At 50.1% G+C, this 24,413-nt stretch overlaps 1 protein-coding gene across 3 annotated transcripts in view; it reads right to left on the bottom strand.

Annotated features, from left to right (window-relative positions):
- The window catches only part of CHCHD6 (coiled-coil-helix-coiled-coil-helix domain containing 6), a 99,911-nt gene extending 84,414 nt beyond the window's left edge, over positions 1–15,497 (bottom strand). For 2 of the 3 annotated variants that reach the window (XM_027522872.1, XM_027522873.1), the window contains exon 1: positions 15,341–15,497. In XM_027522872.1, the coding sequence (XP_027378673.1) occupies positions 15,341–15,427 (87 nt within the window). In that variant the 5' untranslated portion in view covers positions 15,428–15,497. Of the gene's footprint in view, positions 1–15,150; positions 15,173–15,340 lie in introns of those variants that run through there. The other variant, XM_027522874.1, reaches the window with a different exon arrangement.
- Between the last annotated feature and the right edge of the window lie 8,916 nt (positions 15,498–24,413).

Below are 24,413 nucleotides of genomic sequence, written 5' to 3'. Positions count from 1 at the left end.
GAGTTGTTTTTGCTTTGGCCCCGTCTCTTCATTCTTCCTGGAGCAATTTCTCCACTCTTCTCCAGTAGCATATGGGGCACCTACTGACCTGGGGAGTTCATCTTTCAGTGTCCTACCTTTTTGCTTTTTCATACTGTTCAAGGGTTTTCAAGGCAAGAACACTAAAGTGGTTTGCCATTCCCTTCTCCAGTGGACCATGTTTTGTCAGAACTCTCCACCATGACCCGTCCGTCTTGGGTGGCCCCACATGGCATGGCTCATAGTTTCAATGAGTTAGACAAGGCTGTGTTCCAGGTGATCAGTTTGGTTAGTTTTCTGTGACTGTGGTTTTCATTCTGTCTGCCTTCTGATGGATAAGAGGCTTGTAGAAGTTTCCCAGTGGGAGAGTGGACTGTGGGGGAATCTGCTCTGGCTCTTGTTCTTATGGGCATGGCCGTGCTCAGCAAACCTTTAATCCGGTTTTCTGTTGATGGGCAGGGCTGTTCCCTCCCTGCTGTTTGGCCTGAGGATATACCCTGGCAGGGCAATGGCAGCGATGGCGGCCTCCTGCACAGGACGTGCGCCCGCACAGTGTACCCAGGGCCCCTGACCCCACAGCAGGCCACCGTTGACCCACGCCTCTGCAGGAGACACTCACAGCAAGTCTAGATCAGTCTCTTGTGGGCACACTGCTCCTTTCTCCTGGATCCTGGTGTGCACAAGGTTCTGTTTGTGCCCTCCAAGAGTCTGTTTCTCTGTTTCCCCAGTCCTGTGGAAGCTCTGTAATTCAACCCCACTGGCCTTCACAGTCTAATTCCCTGGGGGTTCCCAGTCCCTTTGCCAGCTCCATTACTTGCTGCAACGGGTACACTCTGGGGAAGTGCCTCACATCCTACCGGCCTCATCTAAAGGTCTGCAAATACCCCAAGGGCAGGGGCCACTTCTCTGTCCCTTCCAATTCCCCCCAGGGCCACACTCAGAGCAGAAAATCCAGCACAGCCTGATTCATTCACCCTGGTTCCCCCACGACAACCAGATCATCAAGGTTTCCCTTCACAGAGGAAGTGAGGCAGGCCAGAGTGTCATGAAACAGTGACTGAGCGAAGCAGCCCGCGAGGGGAGAGGCCCGAGCGACAGCCCCTGACAGTGCTGAGCCACTTTGCTGAGCACCCAGTACAGGTGTGGCATCACAGAGCACAGGGAGGGACGTGTTAAAAAGAGGACCTGAGGATGGAGCACACGGCAGCAGCTCCGCTTCAGGGGTCCGGGAGAGGAAAGTGCTCCCCACGTGCACAGAGGCGCTGGACTCGCACAGGAAGAGGAAACGACACGTATGTGCAGGACAGGCAGTGGCTAGAGAAACCACGGCGTGCTTCCCGTGAGACACCACAAACCATCGAGAAAGGCAGGCAGGACATGTGCCTGTCAAAGTCAGAGGACGTCTCGTGTATCTTGACTTTGTAAAAAAGATTCACAGTTAAAGAGGCAGACACCCACACGGGTTCTGCGGCGTACACATCTGCTCCAGGGCACCTCGCACGCTCCTGAGGCATATCCCACACCCAGGCAGGAGCAGACAGGCCCAGACTGTCACTTCTGGCACTTTCGTGCTGCAGTCTTTTACCATGAACATTTTTTTAGCAGCTACAGTTAAAATATATAAAATAATTGAGCCCCTCTGGTATTTAATCAAATAGCTAATTGATGATTATGGGACAAGAGAAGACCAAGTAAGCACAGCAATGGAAGAGAACTGAGAATCCAGAAAGAAACCTACGTATCTGAGCTTGACTGATGGACAAGGTGCCAAGACCACTTAATGGGTAAAGAAGAGTCTTGTCAACAGACGGTGCTGGGACAGCTGGCCGCCCAGGTGCAGCAGGTTGAAGTTAGACCCCCACCTCACACCATATACCAAACCCGACTCCAAAGGGATTGGAGACCAAAATGCAGCAGTTAAAACAATGTAACTCTCAGAAGAAACTAGAGGGGTAAATCTTTATGACCTTGGCTTTGGCAGTGATTTTGTAGATAGGACACTAACAGCAGGAGCAATTAAAGAGAAAACAAAAATATATTGAACCTCACAAGTTAAAGCGTTTTGTTTTTCAAAGGACACAGTGAAGCAAATTCAGGGACAATACACAGAATTTGCAAATCATACATCTGACAAGGATATGTACCTAGAATATAAAAAGAACTCCTACAACTCAACGATACAAAGAAAAATAATCGAATTAAACAATAGGCAATGACTCTGAAAGATCATGTCCTTAAAGAACATACACAAATGGCTAAAACCAAATGCAAGGGCGCTCAATATCCTTGGTCAAAAGAGATATGCAAGTTCAAACCACAAGGAGACATCACTTCACACCCACTCCAATATCCAAAATCAAAAAAGTCAGGTAGCAGCAAGTGTCGACCAGGACATGCACAAGTCAGAACTCCAATACCCTGCTGGTGGCAAATAAATGGTGCCGTCACCATGGAAACCAGTCTGCAAGTTCCTCGAAAGTTTAACACAGCGTCACCAATAGACCTGGCAGTTCCACTCCTGGTACTCGCTCAAGAGAAATGCAAATTCACGTTCACACTCATCTGCACCTGTGAGTTTACATTAGCATCATCCGTAACAGGCAAAGGTGGAAAAAAACTCACACGTCCATCAACTGGCATGGGGGATGAGTAAAAATAATGGAGTATCAGCCACAAAAAGGGATGAAGAATTCACACAGGCCACAGCATGATGACCTGAGAGCATCACGCTTAGTGAAGGAGTCCGCACACGGTACACCCTACTTGTGTGAAATACGCAGCACAGGCAACTCTCCAGAGATGAAAGGAGGCGAGCTGCCTCGGGGTTGGGTGAAGGCAGAAACAGGGGCTGACAGACAGAAAAGGGTAAGAGATGGGTTTTCCCACATAGTATTTGACATCTCTATTTCAAAACTAACATGTCGTTAAAATTCAAGAAGCATGTGAGTGGTGAGTGCTGAGAAAAATAAAATACAGTCCTGCAGGGCCGGGCACACATGGGGATGGTGGGAAGACCCCTCAGAGGAGAGACAGCACTAAAGGGGACCCCCTGCCCCGAAATGAGGAGGCCTGCCAAGCTCACGTCTTAAGGATCAGGGAAAAAAGATCTAATCCCGAGCAGAGGGATGAGTGCAGACCTCTGAGAGGAACCAAGTCCGGCCTGTCTGAGTGCCTGATGGAAGCCATATTAGGAGGAGGTGGACCAGATGACCAGGCCGGAGAGGAAGACCAAGATCTAAAGCCCACTGAACCGGGGAGCAAGGGAGGCTGTGGCGGGTGGGGGAGCTCTGCACAGGGGAGGTGGGCTCTGGTTTCCTCACGCCAGGCCCCCAGGGGGACCCACCAAATTGCACCACCTGGTGAGCGAGGGGTTAAGGAAAACATTGGCAAGCTTCTCAGTGGCAGGAGGAGATTTGTAATATTTTTTAATGTTGCTGCAAAATAAAGCAAGGAATATTTTTAATCAACAAATACACACAGACACACACACAGTAGTCATGTGAGAATAAACACCATCTGGGCAGTGCTCCCTGCACCATGAGAACCAGAATGGAGGCCCCAGAGCAGACAGGTCTGGGGACTCAGTGCCCGAGGCCCACCAATCACTGTGCTATCGGAGCTGGTCACGGGGAGCTGGGTGTGGTCAGGGGGCAGAGGGCCCAACCCCGAGCAGGGCTGGGAAGGAGGAGCCCGCCCACACCTAGCTGTGGGGCCCTGACCCACTCCCCCCTTCTGGAAGCTTCCTCTTCCACACCCAGAAATGGGGCCTGGCACACTGAAGCAGCTGGTGTAGGGCAAGGACAGGGGCTGCGGGGCCAGATGGGCCTGGGTCAGAACCCAACCAAGCGACCACTAGCAACCTGACCTCGGGCAGGGAACCCTGTCTGCTCTGTGTACCCATCTGTAGCACGGCAGTAACTCACGGTGTGGGCGGTCACACGCTGAGCCACACAGGGCAGCCCCAAGGCCCACGGTGAAGAGACCGCACACCTGGCTGGACACAGGTGCAGAGCGGGATGACCCACAGCACGGAGCACACAGCGGGGCCTCGTTCCTACAGAAACAGGGAGGCGGCACGTCATGGAGGCTTGGGAGGACCTGGAAGGGTTCAGGAAGGCGGCAACTGCTGGCCTGTGAACACAGATGCATCCCACAGCCTTCAACGGGTGAGAGGCAGGTGACTCCCCCTCGCTGGAGAGGGTGCATCCTCACTGAGCACAGAACCACTGTGTGTGCACGTCCTTAGTCCAGCCCAGCAGTTTCTATCCATGGGAAAATACCACAGAGAGTGGCAAACCTGGGGCAAGAAATTAGGGACGCCGCGGCCTCAGAGCACCAGGCAGACTAGAGAGAGGATGAGAAATCCCCACAGTCTGGAAGGGGTGGCAGCTCCCAGCTGTGGGAGGAACTTGACCCGGCAGGTGCCAGGGGCTCCCCTGAAAGACAGGGATGTAATCAGCTTGGCCCAGGCAGTGGGCACCTCCACCTGCCAGGCTCCTGGCCCGGCCCACCCCACTAAACAGACGAAGGCGTGCACGCCTGGTGGTGACACAGCTGCCCCAGAGCAGCACAGATGGGCCTCTGCACAGAGGCCACAGGCAGAGCCGGGCCCTTAGGGGCGCTCGGTGAGGGCAGCCACGGGGAGCCGGGCCGCGGTGAGCAGACAAGTCAGCTCACACAGCACGGCAGGTCCCAGGAGGAGAAGGTCTGCAAGCCACCTCTCCTGCCGCGGACGGTGCTTTACTGAGCCCAGGGAAGGCGGTGGAAGGCGGAGTACGCCTGTGTTCACCAACGGCGTACTTAATTAGGAAAACATCAACATGAAAACCAACAGCTTTTAGTCTGAGAAAGCGACCCCTCTAGACTGTGTGAGAGGCGGCTGCGAGGAGGCCGCTTTCCAAGCACCGTTCTTCGCGTCAAGCAAGGCTCTGGGTGCCCCAGGTGACATCTGCACAGCCTCACACAGGACGCGGGGTGGGGGCCTTCACGCCGGGGCCGTTCACGCGCTGTCTTCCGAGGACCCTCTGGGCACCACCTGCCGTGCCCTCCTTCCCTGGCCCACGGCTCCTGCGAGCAGGCCGAGCACCGCACGGGCTCCAAACAAGGCCAGTCTGTCAGCGGCTCCTGGGGCCCACATCCAGCCCCAGGTGGCGCTGCCCTCCTGCGACTCTAAGAAGATGCCTCCGCTTTGCTGCAGCGGTTGCCGTGGAGATTTTGTTGGCTAGTCCTTCAGTTTTCTGTGAGCTGAAATTAGATCCACAGATTAAATCCAAGTGTCTGGACAAGAAGAGTCCTGGAGGGCGGTGACTGCCAGCACCCCAGGGGCCCTGCAGGTGACAAAAACAGATGAGGAGGCCTGGCAGTACAGCGGGGCGGGGACGGCGGTGAGAGCAAGGCCCCAGGGAGGGCAGCGACCTCACAGCTCTAGCCAAGGGTTGCCACAAGGAAATACAGACCAGTCTTTTGATGTTTACCCCAAAGAACTAAAAAGTGAATTGATGCAAAGCCTCCAAGTTTCAAAATGTTGTGAATACCTTGAAGTTCCTGGGCTGATGGTTTCATTCAAGAAGTAAGGATCCAGGGGCTTAAAGCCTTGTCCAAGGGTCCTGCCTGTGAGCCTGGCTCCAGGTCCCATGCTGGAGCCAGAGACCAGGAGCAGAGCTCCCTCCCCCCAGAGCAGAGCCTGCAGGACCTGGGATGGTGACCTCTGACAGTGCAGAGGGAACCTGTGAACAGGTCCTGAGCCCAAGGAAGAAATTCCCCAAGGATGGGGGCGAGTCCTACAGACAGAGGAGCACAGAAGCGTGAAACGGCAGGGCAGGAGCACAGATCCTCCCCAAGGGACGGGCGACGACAGGAGAAAGTGATGCCAGCACACACAGGGCCCCGGGAGTCAGGCCTGGGAACCGCTGGAGGCAGCGGGAAGCACCTAAGAATGAGATGGAAGTGGGCTGCATCCTTAGCATCAACCCTGGGATGATCACTGACCCAGCAGCTGGTGGGGCTGCCTCTGAGAGTAAGGCCGCTAGACCCGCAAGGAAGGAACCTCCATTGCAACGGTCTGGATTCTATCACCATTGCCTGATACCTGCTCAGAAGTAAAATTTACCTTTTCAAAACACATGACCCTGCTAGCACCAGCAAGGACAGATTTGTGGGAGGCAAGCCTGTTGGGAGAAAGAACAATTTATCAGAGATGCAGGGGAAGGAGGGAGATCAAGTGTTCCTGAGGGGGAAAAGGAGAGGGTAAAACAGAAGCAGCTGGAAGGGAAGACGCAAGAGTTGTCACTGGACGTAGAGCAAAAGTGCACCCAGCCTCTGGGTGAGGACTGGCTGGATGGAGCTTCATACATGAGGAACATGACGCGTTCCGGAGGGGCAGGGGGACACGTGAATCCGGGGGAACCGCAGGGAGCCCGGCAGCAGCGTCGGGACAGCTCTGGGCTGGCTTTAGAATCCAGTCACCAAGAGCTCATAAGCAAGGACGAAGGAGGTGGCCAGGGCGGGGTGCAGGAAGGAAAGAGGGCTGAACAGGAAACGCTTTGCACGGACAGCAGTGGGATCCTGGAAACCAGGGGGGCTGCAGGAGACGCACAGTGACCTCCCTCCAGGGGGGAACCTGCGGGGTCCAGAGAGCAAGTGGACTTGAGATGAGCCTATAGGAGCCAAAGCGGACAGCCCCCTTATGTTTACATTAATTGACCGTTGACCCAGGAAGATCTTCAGCAGTGCTCAGCACAGTCACAGGTGTCAGCGTGGAATTTCACCTTCCATGAGGTACACACCTGAAAGTCACCTGGGTGCTCACACCATGTAAATTCATTACTGGTTACACCACGGTACTACCCAGAGGACCTTACAGGACGGCCAGAGGTGCCCTGATCGCCAGCTCCACTGTCCCCACACACAGCGAGTCTGGGAGCCCAAGCCAAGGAACAAGGGCACCATCCCACCTGTAGAACGACCCTCGTCCTCAGCAGCTGGGGTGTGGGGGAGGGCCCAAAAGTGCTCTGTGCCCCACAGAATCAGCTCCTTTGTGTCCAGAGACCTCAGCACCAGGAGATGTGGTGCTCTGGGAGCATCGAGGAGAGCCCACCTGGAAAGTGTCCGGCCTGGGACCAGCACCCAAGCCACATTGCCAGACTCCACACCCAGATGTGAGCACACGTGTGCTCGCAGCAAAGCTGAGGGGAACTGGGTTATTCGACTCCCGGCTGTCTTAGTCAGTGTTTCCTGTTGTGAGCCATCCACAGAACTCACCAATGGTCAGCGCTGAGCTGGGCAAGAGTGGGGAGGACTCACGATCAAGCCAGTGAGGCACCTGTGCTGAGCACAGCCCTGCCCCGCATGTAAAGAGGGAGATGTGGCCCCCTGGGAGTCAGGCTCCAGGCCAGGTCCCCTGGCCTCTCCTGTTCTCCACACTAATCCTAACAGGTGCTAAACCAAAGGATGTGATGTAACATGACACAGTCAGGAGTGCTGATGATCGCACCGAGACATTCGAGATGCATGTCACTGGGCAATGGCAGGGTGGAAAAGGAAGTCTGCTGCACATGTGAGGAAAGAGTGAAGCCTTGAAAGAGTAAAAAGCGGAAGAGTAAGGGTCTCAGGTCACAGGTCGCCAGCTTGGATGAAAATGATCCTCAAGTAGCCAATCCAACCACACAATGTAACACGCGCATACTAATGATCCGGGAGCTAGTGAGCAAGGCAGTCTGCACTCCCCAAGCTTACGGAAGAAAAACAGGCTATAAGGACGCAGAGGAAGGGGTGGTGGAGAATATTAAAGATAAAACCGCCAATCTGATAAAGAGTAACTATGAAAAGTGTACAGCTAACATATTCAGTGGCATAAGACAATGTTTTCTCCCTGAATTCAGCAGCAAGACATGCGTGCTCACCACTTCTACTCAATACTGTAGTGGACATTCTAGCCAACACAACAAGGCATGAAAAAGAAAGTAAGGGCATCCAGACAGAAAAGGAAGAAGTTAAACTGTCTTCATTTTGCAGACATCATGATAGTACCTACATAAACCCTAGGGAATACACACACACACACACACACACACACACACACACACACACACACACAACCAGAAAACCCTATTAGAGCTAATGAATGAGTTCAGCAAAGGTGCTGGACACAAGATCAATATATGAAAATGAAATGCATTTCCATATGCTAGCAGTGAAGAATTCACAAATAAAATTAAGGAAACAATTCCACTCATAATAGCATCATAAAGAATAAAATGCTTGGGAATAATTTTTAAAGAAATGCAAGCCTTATACACTGAAAGTATAAAACACCACTGAGAAAAACTTTAAAAGATCTAAATAAAGAAAAAGAGATTTCATCTTCACAGACTAGAAGACTCCATATTGTTAAAGTGACAATTCTCCCAACATAATCTTATAGATTCAACACAAACCCCACCAAAATCCCAACAAACTTTTTACAGAAGCTGACAAATTGATCTTAATATATGTGTGGACATGCAAAGGACTTAAAACAGCCAAACAATCGTGGGGAAAAAAGGAACAAAATTGGAATCTTATGCTTCCCTATTTTGAAACTTCCCACAAAGCTTCAAAAATCATGACAGTTTTGTACTGGCAAAAAGATAGACATATAGCATACAGAGCAGTGGAATTTAAACAGGATTGAGAGTCAAGATATAAATTCTGAACCCTTATTTTTACGGTCAACTGATGTTCACCAAGGTCCCAAGATAATTCAGATGGGGAAAGGGTAGTCTTTTCAACAATGGAGCTGGAAAAATTAAGTATTTCATACAAAAAAAAAAAAAAAAAGACTGACAGAGCTCAACATGCTCAGGGGCGTAAGCCAAATCCAACTCAAAGCCTGATTTTATAAATGCAGTTTATGGATCAGCCACACCCACTCATTTACATACTACCTGTAGCTGCTCTCACCATAAAGCGGCAGAGTTGAGTAACGGTGATAAAGACTTTCTGCTCAGCAAAACACAAAGTATTTACTTCCTGGTCATCTACAGAAAAACTGCGAACACCTGACTTAGAGCCTTACTTCACAACACCCACAAAATTTAACGAAAAATGGATAAATGTAAAAGCCAAAACTATAAACCTCGTAGAAGAAAACACCAGCGAAAATTTCCACAGCCTTGGGTTAGGCAAAGATTTCTGGGATATGACACCAAAGTCCAACCACTCAAAGAAAAACATTAATAAACTAAACCGCATCAAAACTACAAATATTTGCACTTCAAAGACACCATTAAGAAAATCAAAAGACAAACCACAGCTTGGGAGAAAATATCTGCAAATCATAACATCATAAAGGGCTTGTAACCAAGAAATAAAGAAATCTTGCAACTCAATAATAAAGATAAATAACCCCATTAAAAGCTATTAAAAGTGGGTAAAAGATTTGAATACACATTTCACCCCAAAAATATGTGAGTGGAAAATAAGCACAAGAAAAAACATCCAACATGATTAGTTATTAGGAAAATGCAAATTCAAACAACGAGATACCATTTCACACTCAACTAGAATTGCTATAAACAAAAAGATCGTAACAAGGGTTGGTGAGGATACAGAGAAACTGGAATCTCATACACTGCTGGGGGAAATGTAAAACAGTAGAGTCACTTTAGAAAATAGTTTGACAGTTTCTTAAAAAGTTAAACCTAATAATTTACCAAATTTAAAAACAGAGTGACGCAGCAATTCTACTCTTAGGTTATTTATCCAAGAGAAATGAAAATGTTATGTTCACAAAAAAACATATACACAAATGTTCACAGCAATATTATTCAAAACAGTCAAGAATTAGAAACAACTCAAATGCCATCATTATTTGACTGAATAAATAAAACCCAGAGAGTCCATATGAAATGCCATTTGGCAATAAAAAGGAATTTCTAAGACACACAATGCCGAGGAAGCAACACCAAGACCATTGTTCTCAGTGAAGGGAACTAGACATGAAATATCTATGATGTATTTATATGAAATATCCTGAAAAGGCAAAAAAAAAAAAAAAAACAGAGGCAGAAGGCTTAGTGGTTACATGGTGCGGGTAGTGGGAACGGGGAGTGACCGCAAATAGGTACTAGGGACCTTTTTAGGCTTTGTAATGTTCTAAAATTCCATTGTGACAATTGTTCAACTCAGTAAATTTGCTTAACAAAAAACACTGAAATGGTGAATTTGATATGTAAAATAAATTGCAGCAAAGCCATTTTTTTAAAAACCATCCTCAGATAAAATCTTTCCAAAGCTCCACCTGTTTAGAGAACCACCATGTTGTATCAAGAGTAAAGTGTAAAGAGCCTTGCATCACCTGTCCAGCCTCATCACCTGGCCACCTCTCTCCACCATCCCAACCGTGCGGCTGCCAGCACACAGGCTACGGAGCTGGAAAGTCTGAGCTTCCAGCTCTACCACAACTTTGTTGTAACCAGGGGCTCCTTCCCCTCCTTGAACCTGCTCCCACACCTCTGACACAGGGGTGAGATCTCACAGGGTCAGCCTGGGGACCAGATGACACAGCACCCTGAAACCACTCAACTCGGAACAGACAGTCCTCTCCCTGCTGGCCTAGGCCCATTATCACCGTCGCCTCCTCTGAGGAGCTGTCTGACCAGCCCACCAAGAAGCCCCATCGCTCTTATCCTTTTTATTTCCTTCATGGCCCTTGCAGGGAGTTTTTCTTTTTCTTCTTCTTTTTTCTTTCTCTTAGTTCCTCATCCTGCACTGAGGTCTCCATAGGGACAGACCTTGTGCTTTGTCCCCTGTTGTCTCTGCCAGGCCAGGCCCAGTTCACAGTGAGCACTTGCTGAGGTGGTGGGTCAGTGTGGTACCCAAGCCTGTGTGGAGGGCACATGGCCTCCGGTGTGGGCACATGGGGGCTGTCCCTCATGTCTCACTACCTCCTCCGGTCTTCCCCTCAGCAGTGCTCCAGACCTGCCTCCTGGAGCACTGAATGATGGTGAAGATGGTGTAGCTCTGAGGGTGAAAGGAGCCTGGAGACATCGCTAGAGCAGCAGCCTTGGGGAGTGACTTGGGCAGGGGATCGGGGGTCAACTGGTTGGAAGAGTTACGGGCTGACAAGAAAACACAGAGCTATACCAAAAAGATCTTAATGACCCAGATAACCACAATTGTGTGATCACTCACCTAGAGCCAGATCTCCAGGAGAAGATATCCAGACATTTTGGGTGAAGTCAAGTGGGCCTTAGGAAGCATCACTATGAACAAAGCTAGTGGAGGTGATGGAATTCCAGCCTGAGCTATTTCAAATCCTAAAAGATGATGCTGTTAAAGTGCTGCACTCAATATGCCAGCAAATTTGGAAAACTCAGCAGTGGCCACAGGACTGGAAAAGGTCAGTTTTCATTGCAATTCCAAAGAAAGGCAATGCCAAAAATAATGTTCAAACTACTGCACAATTGTACTCATCTCACATGCTAGTAAAGTAGTGCTTAAAATTCACCAAGCCAGGCTTCAAAAGTACATGAACTGAGAACTTCCAGATACTCAAGCTGGATTTAGAAAAGGCAGAGGAACCAGAGATCAAATTGCCAACATCTCCTGGATCATAGAAAAAGCAAGAGAGTTCCAGAAAAACATCTACTTTTGCTTTATTGACTACACCAAAGTCTTTGACTGTGTGGATCACACCAAACTGTGAAACATTCCTAAAGAGATGAGAATACCAGACCACCTTACCTGCCTCCTGAGAAATATGCAGGTCAAGAAGCAACCGTTAGAACCAGACATGGAACAGACTGGTTCCAAACCGGGAAAGGTGTATGTCAAGGCCGTATATTATCACCCTGCTTATTTAACATCTATGCAGAGTACATCATGCAAAATGCCAGGCTGGAAGAAGCACAAGCTGGAATCAAGATTGAAATAGCAATAATCTCAGATATGCAGATGAGACCACCCTTATGGCAGAAAGCAAAGAGGAACTAAAAAGCCTCTTGATGAAAGTGAAAGAGGGTGAAAAATCTGGCCTAAAACTCAACATTCAATAAACTAAGATCATGGTATCCGGTCCCATCCCTTCATGGCAAATAGATGGGGCAACAACGGAAACAGTGACAGACTTTACTTTCTTGGGTTCCAAAATCACTGCAGATGGTGACTGCAGCCATGAAATTAAGCCATTTGTTCCTTGAAGTAAAGCTATGACCAATCTAGACAGCATATTAAAAAGCAAAGACATTACTTTGCTGACAAAGTTCCATCTAGTCAAAGCTATGATTTTTCCAGGAGTTATGTATGAATGTGAGCATTGGACCATAAAGAAAGTTGAGTGTGGAAGAACTGATGCTTTTGAACTGTGGTATCGGAAAAGACTCTTGAGAGTCACTTGGACTGCAAGGAGATCCAACCAGTGTATCCTAAAGGAAATCAGTCCTGAATATTCACTGGAAGGACTGATGCTGAAGCTGAAACTCTAGCCACCTGATGTGAAGAACTGACTCATTGGAAAAGATCCTGATGCTGGGAAAGATTGAGGGCAGGAGGAGAAGGGGACGACAGAGGATGAGATGGTTGGATGGCATCACCGACTCGATGGACATGAGTTTGAGCAAGCTCCGGAAGTTGGTGATGGACAGGGAAGCCTGGTGTGCTGCAGTCCATGGGGTTGCAAAGAGCCGGACATGACTGAGGGACTGAACCAAACTGAACTGAACATGCTGACATGCAACCAACTTTAACTGAGTCACCTAAGATGGGTATGCGAGGGGCACCAGGAACAGTCACATACAGGACATTCTGGCCATGTGCATACCTGCTCTTACTGGAGGATGACATTAAACATACTAACTGAAATAACATCTGTATGTATTTCACACATGCTTGCTCAGAAAAAAATGGAGGTGAATATAATTGCAGCATTTTGCATTAATTTTTTTTTACCTTCCTTGGAATTAGGACTTGAACTCAATATGTAAATTAATGCTAGTAAGTGTGCAGTCCATGGGTCGCAAAGAGTCAGACATGACTGAGCAACTAAAGTATGCAAACTAGCAAGGCCTTGGCACATAATTTTAAGGGAACTAGAGGGCTTTCCAGGACCAAGCCAGGGGGATTAAATACAAGGTCTTTAGAAATGTTTAACTTTCTCTGAAGGAGCAGGCAGGTTTTCTTCTTTTGCATCCACTTTCTATTACATTAATTTCTCATTTGATTTATCCAATAACCTATTCCAGTAATTTTTACTCACCTGCTTAAAGACAAGGTGGACTCTTCAACCTCAAGTCACTTTGCTAGCATGAAAACCTTATGCCAACCATTGCACTGCCGTCACCTCCTTTCTCTGGTTCCCTCTCTCAAACTAGGCACACGAGTAGATAGAAGGATGGATGGATGGATGGACAGATGGAAGGAATGGAGGAAAGAACAGAGGGAGGAAGAGAGGAAAGAAGAAAGGGCTCTCACAGCTTGGGGCCATCACCCACCTGTATGCCTCTGCACAAGTCATTGTCTGATGAGTGTGCCCAAAGCTCCCTCTAGTTGAAACAGTTTCTGGTAGAAATAAGCAGGGTACTAGCGCCATGCCTAGCCAGCAAGAGGCTGTCACAATTTTCACAGTGCCTTACATATCACTGGGGATGTACGTGGGTTGGAGCTTGGAGTTGTGAGAAAAGGCTATTGCTTGTCCTGGAAAGATCTGGGTTAAAGTCCCAGAGGTAACACTTTGAAGAAGTTCCCTAACCTCTCTAAGCCTGATTCTCCAGTTTTAAGGAGGATTTATACTTTTCAGAACTGCTAAAAGAACTAGAATTAAAATGTACCCATCTGTTATAAAACCCAAGAGAGAGGGTGCTCCTCTATCAACTTAAAGGAGTTCCCTAGGAAGCCTCCGACTGACCAGATTTTCCAACAATCCCCAAACCAGGTAACAACGGTGGGCGAGTGCCCAGACAGAGCCTGGAGCATCTTTCTAAATTCTGACTCAGGTCTGCTTCTAACCTTCCAACAGGAGCTGAGCCATCTTCTCCCCATTTTGTCTTTGCCTCAAGTCAGGTCAAGACTGGATAACACCTAGTAAGCACCAAAAATGCTAAGTAGGCTAGGCAGAGAATAGAGGACCCCACAAACCACTGTACTTTTTCTAAACACACGCACACCTATCATCTTCTCCTAGGCAGCATCTAGGATTATCACAGCTTCTCCTTTTTTTTTTTTTTTTTTTAAAGATGTAGTGATTGAGACTCAAAAGATAAAGCTGTTCACTCCAGGCCACACAGGTAATGAGCATCTCTGGAGAAGTCAGAGTGCCTGACTTCCTTTTCTGAGCCACCTCCCTAATTAGTGAATTCACCAAGGCCCGGCTGAGTGCCTTCCATGGACACTTGGTGCCTGCTTCACTGGGTTCTCCGTTTAATCACTCAGCACCGGTCTAAAAGCACCCACGACATGCGAGGCACAGGTGCAGGAGGAAGGGGGCTCCTGGAGTCGGCCTCGCTCAGTGCCAACTTGCTAAGCTTGACGTGAGAAGTACTTCAAGCCTCAGCTGTCCTCCAGCCACAAAATGGGCCACAGAAGCCGACTTCTCAGAGGGCCATGGAGAATTCACTGACAGGATACCCACAGAGTGGGTACCACAGCCCACGGCCCGGGCTGAGGACTCAAACGTGAGCCAAGGGAGGCTGCAGTCAGACAAGAGCTTTGGCCTCAAGGCGGAGACACTGCGGCAGGAAGCACAACTAAGAACTGAAGCCTGCACATAGGTTTTAAACAGTGGTGAGCGAGAGCCACGACAAAAACCCGTGTGTGGCCGCGGGGGTGGGCAGGCGCTTCAAACCTTGTCACGGAAGGACGCTGAGGTGAGACCTCAACCACAAGAACTGAGGAGCGGATTTGAGGGAAACTGGGGGCGCGAACACAGCCCCGTGCGGGGGTCGCGAGCGGAGCAGGTCGCACCTCGACGGACGAGGCCTCGAGGCCAGCGAACGGGGGTCGGGGGTCGGGAGGGGCTGGCACCGGGGAGGGGGCGGGGGTTGGGAGGGGCTGGCACCGGGGAGGGGGCGGGGTCGGGAGGGGCTGGCACGGGAGGCGGTCAGTCAGGTCAGCAGCGCAGCTCGGGAACTCAACGGGTGCAGCTTGTGGTCCTCTTACAGGCATCGTCGTCCGAAGGCGGCGAGGACGCGGATCCGGGGCGACAGTCGGGCAACGAAGCCCCGCCCCCCATCCCCGCCCATCCTGTCTCCCGGAGGAGACCAGGCCTGAGGCGCCCTCCCCCTCGCGGTCCTCCCGCGGCCGAGAGACGGCACGCCTCCAAACGCCCTCCCGCCGGCCGCCCGCTCACCCGGATGCCCTGCAGCACCCGGACCCGCTCCTCCTCGTCCATCCCGAAAGACGCCCTGCGGCCCTCGCGGCTCTCGGCGCTGCCCATGGCGGGAGGCGGCTCAGGAGCGCCGGCGCTTACGGGACCGGCGCCACCTGCCAACAAAACCGCGTCCTATTGACGGCCGTTCGGAGTCCAGCCAATCCCGGCGCGGGCCGCGGGGCATTGTGGGGGCTGTAGTCTCCCGGCGCCTCCCGCCGGACCGGGAGCACGCGGCGCGGCGACCGAGGTCAGATAGCGCGCGGCGGGATGGCTGAACGAGGGGGCCGGGCCAAGGGGGCCAGGACACCAAGGAGGCCGCACCGGGCGGGCGGAGCCCCCTCAGATTCGCGGTGAAAAGGCAGCGAACGGGCCTGTGACTGAGCCCTCGGCGCTGAGGAAGACGACGCCGCCGCGATGCGGAAGAGAAGCTGGACCTGGCGGACGCTCCTCTCTGGGGAGGAGACGATGGAGGAGGAAATTCGTGCGAAGCCCCTGAGGCGGGAGAACGAGGCCGAGGGCCCAGCTCGGAGAGCGTGAGGGAGCAGAGCGGACCGGAGGAGAGCGGCCAGGGCCTTGCCAGCAGGAGGACGGGAAACGGTTCTCAGCGTCCAGGAGATACGCGACGTGCCAGAGCGTCGTGTTCACGCCTGTCTAGCTGGGCCACAGGTGTAATGGACGCGGTGACCAGAGAAGTGCTGACATTGATCTGCCAAAGTGCGCCCCAAGCGGAGTTTGGGATCTGGAACTGGGGCACCCCCTGCGGTGTCCCAAGGAGGAAAGAACAGATTAAAAACACACACACACACAAGGAGGATCTCGGAACGCAGGAACGGAAAAAGACCCTTTTTAGTCCTTCCCTCCCCCATGTTCTAGCCATTAAGGAATTTCAGGTGCTCCTGAGCAGTATAACCTGTGTCCCCTTCTACCCCGGTAAGGAGAAGGTATTTGCCTGACTCTTCCCTCACCCGGGGAGAAGGCAGTGGCACCCCACTCCAGTAGTCTTGCCTGGAAAATCCCATGGATGGAGGAGCCTGGTAGGCTGCAGTCCGTGGGGTCGCTAAGAGTCGGACACGACTGAGCGACTTCACTTTCACTTTTCACTTTCATGCATTGGAGAAGGAAATGGCAACCCACTCCAGTGTTCTTGCCTGGAGAATCCCAGGGACAGGGGAGCCTGGTGGGCTGCCGTCTATGGGGTCGCACAGAGTCGGACACGACTGAAGTGACTTAGCTTAGCTTCCTTCACCCAGTATACGTGCCTCATCCAATCAGCAAATGACTGGCAAGACCCCTATCCCGCTCCTTGCACCCTAGGTATAAAATTGGACCAAGGACCCCCGTTCAACTGTTGGCTCGCCTTTGAGCCAACCCATTGTTTTAACAGTGTCTCCCACTCTAATAAACTTTATTTCTCTTTCATTCTGTCTTGTGTCTGGAAATTCTTTTCCAGCTCCCAGTTGGACCACAACACCCCCCATCCTGACTGCTCCATGAAATAGTAAGGGTCATTTGGAGCCTCTTGGAACCTGGAAGGGCAGGGGTGAGGAGGAGAGGGTGGAAAAGACAGTGAGCCGCTCTGAGTTGAAAGCAGCGGGTGGCGGGCAGGGGGGAGCCTAAGAGGATTTTTATTCTCCAGAATAACAGGGACATCTGCCAGTTTCCTTCAGATTACTTTGATTAGCAAATCTCCCTGCATCCCTTCCATCCTCCGTCTCTCTCCTATAAACAGAGCCTGAGTGGGGGATTCTGGTGCAAGCTGTTTATTGGCGGACTACCTCAGGAGAAAGCCGAGATGCCATCAAATTTGTGAAGCTCTCTGCAACCCCACAGTGGAGGACATCTTTGCAGTAGCCATGGAGATGGTTGACAAGAACCATCCCCGAAGCACAGCCTGGTCAGCGTCCAGAGCACCAACTGCCCTTCACCACCATCTGAATGTGAGGGGGACAGCAGCAGCCTCCCCACTGCCCCTCCTGGTAGACTGGTGGTTGGGGAACCTCCTCTCTCCAGCCGGGGAGAAATAGGCGTTAGCATGACACTCAGGTAGGAGTTCCCGTGGGGTGCCTGCTCAGAGCACGCGCTCCCCACGTGGAGGACTCAGGGCTGAGAGTCTGGGTCGGTGAAGGATGGAGGCGCTTCCCTTCTGCCTGCCTGGCAGGTTGGACGTCTCTCCCCGTGGTCTGGGTGTGGAGGTGCCAGGCCTGGGCTAGTAGCATCACACCTGCCGTGCCCACCTCCTTCGGCCCAGATGGAGGAAGCAGCTGCAGAAGGCCACTGCCCCTCTTAGCAACAGAATTCCCAGAAGCCAGTCTCTCCTGGAGTGGCACTGGTCACCCCAGCCAGGACCAGGCCCTGGCAGAGGGGCAGGGTGGCCTGGGCGGCTTTGACCAGCCAATCACTCCCGGGGTCTGATGGAACCAGCCGCCAACATCAGGAGGCCTCTCCACCCCTGCAGGTCCCCTGCAGGCTCTCCCGACATCCAGGAAGTGTCGCTGGGGAGCAAGCCTCCAGGTGGGACCTGCCTCCCCCACCCCCCCACCCCCACCGCCAGGTTCTTTTTCGCTGAAACTTCGGCCTCAGAAAAGGATGCTTCCGGGGAAGAACCGGCCAGAGAGGCACTCGGGAGCCGAGAGCCTGCGCCCCAGCGCGGCCCCAGGACGGGCAGCCCCTGTCGCGGTTCTCCCAGGGCCAGCTTGCAGCACGTGGCCGCGGGGGCCGGGGGACCGCGAGCTCAGTGGGAAGAGAGGGGCTTGGTTCAGCGAAGGCGCGTGTGCCACTGGCTGCGGCGGGGTCGGCGGAGCGGAACCGGTCTGCTGATGGCTGCCTCTTCGCGAAGCGGTCCCTCCTTAGACGCCCCAGCGCACACGGGCGCGCGTGCGGGTACACGCTGCAGGTACCGACGTGCACGCGCAGTTGCACATGTGCGCGTGCCCCAACCGCCCAAGCTGTAACCTGAGCTGGGCTTCGCGTCTCTCCAGCACAGACTCTGGCACCGCTCCGGGCAGAGGCTCCACGTCGGGCGGGCACAGCCAGGCCCAAGTTCGCGGAGCAGCCCGGGCACGGCCTCGGGGGCCGCCCAACCGGACCTGCCTCGGCGGCTCCCCCGGAATGTCGCGCCCCCACCCCCTGCCTCTCACCTCACACTGCTGTATTTTCTTCCCTCCTGATAAGATCGCTCTCTGGATCTTTGCTGCCTGTTATTTGTTTATGGTTGATCTCCAGGCAATACCGCCCACACAGCTCCCAAGACAGAAGCTTCAAAGCCGAGAGACTGTGTCGGCTTCATTCATTCCGGAGTTCCTAGCACCTGGCACAGGCCCTGGGACGGACCGCGTGCTCAGGAATGGGCCCTGGCTGGCTGAGTCACTGACCCACTGACCGACTGACTGACTAGGCTCCCCTGCTGGTGAGCCAACCGCTCCAGGTTCAGAGAGGCAAGAATCTGAGTAATTGAGAGGATAGACTTTCATTTCGGTCCCAGCTGTGCTGCCCAAGTGGTGGCTTCACCAAGTTCCTTCGCTGCCCTCTGCCTCAGTGTCCCCATCTGTAAAACAGGCACAGTAGGTACATGTAGCGGTGATGTGGGGTTGGCTGAGTTGATACACGGCAGCACAGGGACCCAGAACAACAGCTGGCAAAAGGAAACATTCAATTATCACTGGTTATTGTTACTGGACTTCCTGGGTGGCTCAGATGGTAAAGCGTCTGCCTACAATGCAGGAGACCTGGGTTCGATCCTTGGGTCGGGAAGATCCCCTGGAGAAGGAAATGGCAACCCACTCCAGTATTCTTGCCTGGAAAATCCCATGGACGGAGGAGCCTATTGGCTACTGTCCATGAGGTCACAAAGAGTTGGACACGACTGAGCGACTTCACTATCTATCTGTCTATGCTTACACTATCCATCATCCAGAGAAACCTCCGGAGGTGGGGCTCAGAGAGGGGACATGGCTATGAGATCGCAGAGACAGAATTTGAACTATGGTCCAAACATCTCAGAGGATGAAGCCCTTTCTAAGGCTCCACCGGCTGCAGCGCCTTCCTTGGAGTGTGGTCTGCCTGGCCCTTGGGTGTGAGGCTTGGGATCTGGGATGAAGGCCCAGCAAAGGGTGTGGGCCTGGGAAAGGGGAGAAGGGGCTGCAGCCCCAACTCTCAGACCTGATGGGAGACCATCCTGGCACTGGCTGCCCCACTTCCACCGCCTGCAGCTGCACCCCCTCCCCATCACGGGACTCTTAACAGGGTTCTATGAATTCATTCAAATGTATGCACAAACTAAGGAAACGACACTGCACTGTAATAAGAGCTACAAGTTGACAGGATTCCTCCTAGAGCTAGTGGTCATTCTGGCTGCCTGCTTGGCACAATGGTTTTCCAGCCTTCTGTACCTATTAGCAAGGGAAGGAGGTGCCCACCTGGGAGTGTCGGGTGGGGTCTGAGTAGCCAAAGGGGTCTCCATCAGAGCTGCCTGTGCCTTCTCTGCATTCAAGGTCCCACACAGAGCTGGGGCCACACCAGAAAGTGACTGGGGACCGTTCCCTTTCCTCCCATCATCTCTAGCACCCTTCTCAGCCAAGCTAAACAAAAACACCTTCCAAGTGGAAGCCTTGTGTTTGCTGCAAGATAGGCTTCCTGGGTTTCCACCAGAGTGAGAGAGAAGAAAGTTTTCTTTTAATTTTAGTTGCAATTCCCTGACTATTACTATATCTAAAGTTAAACATCTTTTTATTTGCATGCTGGTCATTGATATTCTTTTGGGCTTCCCAGGTGGCGATAGTGGTAAAGAACCTGCCTGCCAAGGCAGGAGACCTGAGAGACACAGGTTTGATCCCTGGGTTGGGAACATGCCCTGGAGGAGGGCACTGCAACCCACGCCAGTATTCTTGGCTGGAGAATCCCGTGGACAGAGGAGCCTGGCGGTTGCAAAGAGTCAGACACGACTGAAGTGACTTAGCACACATTATGCTGGATAGACTGTTTTCATATAGATCTCCACCAATTACATAGATTTTTATATAGCTCTTATCCTTTATTGAAGATTGCATTGTTTTGCCACTGAATTTAAAAAGCCAGCTTCATGGTAAACTATTGTCCACATGTACACAGTACATATCTAGATTTGTTTCTCTATTCTTCAGCTATTTTTATAGCAACTCACCACTGATTTAACTGCTATAACTTGATCAAGTATTTTGAATGTCTCACAAGGAAACTCCCCTGACTGTTTTACCTTTTAAATTTTCTTGAGGGAAAGAAACCATCTTGTTATATATCATTACCAGTCTTCCTGAGCTTTCAGATGCGGGTGTGTTGGATTTTAGATTGATTTATGGGGGGCCTGATATAGCTAACTCTTCTTGAAGGCCATTCAGTAAACTTTGGTAGGTTTCTTTATTTAGTATTTAGACATTTTTATGAGGTTTCCCTCTAGATATTTTATGGAGTTTGTTTCTCTTAAGAATGAGTTCATTTTTCATTTCATTTTCTAATTGGTTTTTGCTAGTGTGTAATTAAGCTATTGACTTTTCTATGCTGATCTTATATCTGGCTGCACTGCTAAACTCTTATTGCTTTGCCAATTGATTCTCTTGAGATTTTTCTAGGTAGATGATCATATGGTCTGCAGATAATCTCAGTTTTGTTCTTTTTTCCAGTATTAATGACATTTTCCCCTCATACTGGCTAGAATCTCCAATAAAAAGCAATGATAGTGACTCTATTTCATTATCAAGTGGTGACAATTACTGTAAAGTTTCAGTGCCTCTCATCATATTAAGAAAGAACCTAATTTGCTAGAAATTTTGTTTTTTTTAATCATAAAAGTACATATGTTGAGCATTTTCAATAGTGTTTTTGTTCTCTATGACAATAATTACGTGGTTTCTCTTGTACTCTAGAAAAGCAGTGACTTAAACTGGTAGAGTTTTTTCTAAAGTTGACACCTACTTGCATTCCTGGGATGGCTCTTAATATACTGCTGAGGTGAATTTGCTAAACTGTTGTTTTTGGCCATGCCTCAAGGCATGTGGGATCTTAGTTCCCGGGTCAGGGATCAAACCAACACCCCCAGCATCGGAATCATAGAGTCTTAACCACTGGACCACCAGGGAAGTCCAGAATTTGCTAATTAAAAAAAATAAAAACTCAATTAAATTTAAACTATGACCCTATAACAATGTTCTGTTCATCATAATTTAAAATTAAGAACACATAACACATTCTGTTAATAAAAACATAATATCTACATATTTTGATATTTTTAATGAAGAGAAAGAAATAGAGAAAAAAGTTAAAAACATAAGTGGAAAAAGCACGCTTTCACAGAAACATCTAGACACAAAGAAACAAAAAATGTGAAACTAAAGAAAAGACAAATTAGAGAACAAGACCAAGAGACTCACAAAACCGTAAAAAAATAAATAGATATATACACAATTATAGTGGTAAGGAATCCACCTGCCAATGCAGGAGATGTAAGAGACTTGGGTTCGATCCCTGGGTTGGGAAGATCCCCTGGAGAAGGACAGGACAAGCCATGCCAGTATTCTTGCCTGGAGAACCCCGTGGACAGAGGAGCCTGGCAGGCAACAGTGCACGGGGTTGCAAAGAGTCAGACAGGACTACAGCGACTTGGCACACCCAGTATTCTTGCCTGGAGAACCCCGTGGACAGAGGAGCCTGGCAGGCAACAGTACATGGGGTTGCAAAGAGTCAGACAGGACTACAGCGACTTGGCACACCCAGTATTCTTGCCTGGAGAACCCCGTGGACAGAGGAGCCTGGCAGGCAACAGTGCATGGGGTTGCAAAGAGTCAGACACGACTACAGCGACTTGGCACACACACGTACACAATTGCTGGGGAGAGAAGAGGGAGAAGCAGGCAGGGCCGGGGAAGCACGCTGGGACGCGGGGAAGGCGGAGTGCTGTGTGGAAGGCACCCCGTCGTCCATGCGACCCTCGGGCCTCTGTTCTATGTGACACGTTAGTTAGGTGTTCTGCGTGTGTGTTTATGGAGGGGATTGGCATACAGCTTTATTTTCCTGAGCTGTTCTCTTTTATCTCTTCGTCTCTCGAAACAACTATTTCGTGGATCAGATGCATTGCTCTTGTTTGTATCTCAGTCATTTCTACTTTAGTTTTAATTACATCATTCTACTTTTTTGGATTTTTTTTTTCTTTTTTTTTTCTTTTAAGTGAAGTCGCTCAGTCGTGTTTGACTCTTAGCGACCCCATGGACTGCAGCCTACAAGGCTCCTCCGTCCATGGCAGGAGGAGCATTTTCATTTCCTCCGTCCATTTTCTAGGCAAGACTACTGGAGTGGGTTGCCATTGCCTTCTCCTACTTTTTTGGATTTTTTAATGGTTTTTAAGTAGTTTCTTGATTTGAAAGTTTATTTCCTTTATTTTTGATCTTTTCTAATAAATGCATATAAGGCCCACCTATTCCTTTGAGTACTGCTGTTGCAGAAAAAGATTCTGTGATATGGTATGTCTGTGATCATTTAGACATAAATAGTTCACACATTATATATTTTAATTTTTGCTTTAATCACGAGCTATTAAGATGTATTGTTAATTTCTATTTCTATTGCATTTCAATCAGCCTAAATAATAGCAGCTTTTGCAGCTGAATAAGATTTCCCTTATGTCATTGCACAGGTCAGTTTTTCAGAATATTCCATTTGTGGTTAAAAGAATATTTAATCTCTGTCAGTTGAGTAGAAGGGTGGTTAGATTAAGCTCATTACTTGTTTTATTCAAATCCTCTTTTACTTACTTTTTTCTATGAGAGTTTTGTCACAATTGCACACTAAGACATTGAGGATCTGGTTTTCCTTCTATTTGTGGTTCTGCCATGCTCTGGCTCTGTATATTTACAAGTGGAGCTTTAAATGCAGTAAAATGATCGTCGGTTACCCTGTGTTCAGCATGACATACCTCTTTCTTTTTCTATTAAATGCTTTGGCCTTGATTCTATCTCATCTGAATTTAGAACTACCCTCTTTTTTGTTTTATTAGCATTTCTTTCCTTCACGTTCATTTTTGCTGGATTATTTCTTTTAGATATTTACTTCATATAGTTTTTACTTTTATCCAACCAGGGTTTTTTCTTTTAATTAATTCAGGTAACCCATTCACACCTAATATGATGGCTGACATTGTTAGAATTGTTTGTTCCTTCCTTTGGGTTTGGTTTTGTGTGTGTTATACTTCTTGATTTTTCTCCCCTCCCTTACATTTTGTTATACCAACTGAATTTCCTTAATCTTCTCACCCTTTAAGAGTGCTACTTAAGGTTACATTTAGAAACCACTATCTGTAGTTAAGTCACCCCAACAAGTCAGACAACTCAGTTGTCCGCTCCATATACGAGTTCTCTAGAATTTGTGTTCCGTGATTATGCTATTTTTTTCATTACAGTGTAACACACATACTTTACACGCCCACATCTTAGGTGCACAGCTTGGTGGATTTCTCAAGGTGAACACGTCCCTGCCAACAGGACTGGGCAACACAGAACACCACCAGGTCTCGTTGAGCTTCCGTGACGCCGCCCTCACTCCCACCACAGGTGAACAGGGCCCGCCAACACCACGGTGCCCAGAGTCTCTCAGCCCACACGTCTGCGTCCGCATCTTCCCCTCCTGTCTGGCTCGTTCCGCTCAGCGTCAGGCCCTGTGACTCCTGCACACAGAAGCGCGTGGCGCTGCTGCTGGCCGCGTGCGTGCAGACGCTCCTTCTGCAGCTGTGTCACGAGCGTTTGCGTCATCCCGGGGTGTGGATATTGCTGGGCTACACGCACAGCCCAGCACCCATCTTTTGGAAGAGGTGCCCACACACTCCTTTTGGATGCTCACCCGGCACAGGGCACGACTGTCCAGAGTCTGAGGACACTGTCAGTGTTCCAGGTGGTGCATCCCGTTGTCATTTAAAATGCTGCTGCTGCTGAGTCGCTTCAGTCGTGTCCGACTCTGTGCGACCCCGTAGATGGCAGCCCACCAGGCTCCCCCGTCCCTGGGATTCTGCAGGCAAGAACACTGGAGTGGGTTG

The sequence above is a fragment of the Bos indicus x Bos taurus genome, chromosome 22 (genome assembly GCF_003369695.1).
Source record: "Bos indicus x Bos taurus breed Angus x Brahman F1 hybrid chromosome 22, Bos_hybrid_MaternalHap_v2.0, whole genome shotgun sequence".
NCBI lineage: Eukaryota > Metazoa > Chordata > Mammalia > Artiodactyla > Bovidae > Bos > Bos indicus x Bos taurus.
This window is presented reverse-complemented; position numbering and strand designations above follow the sequence as displayed.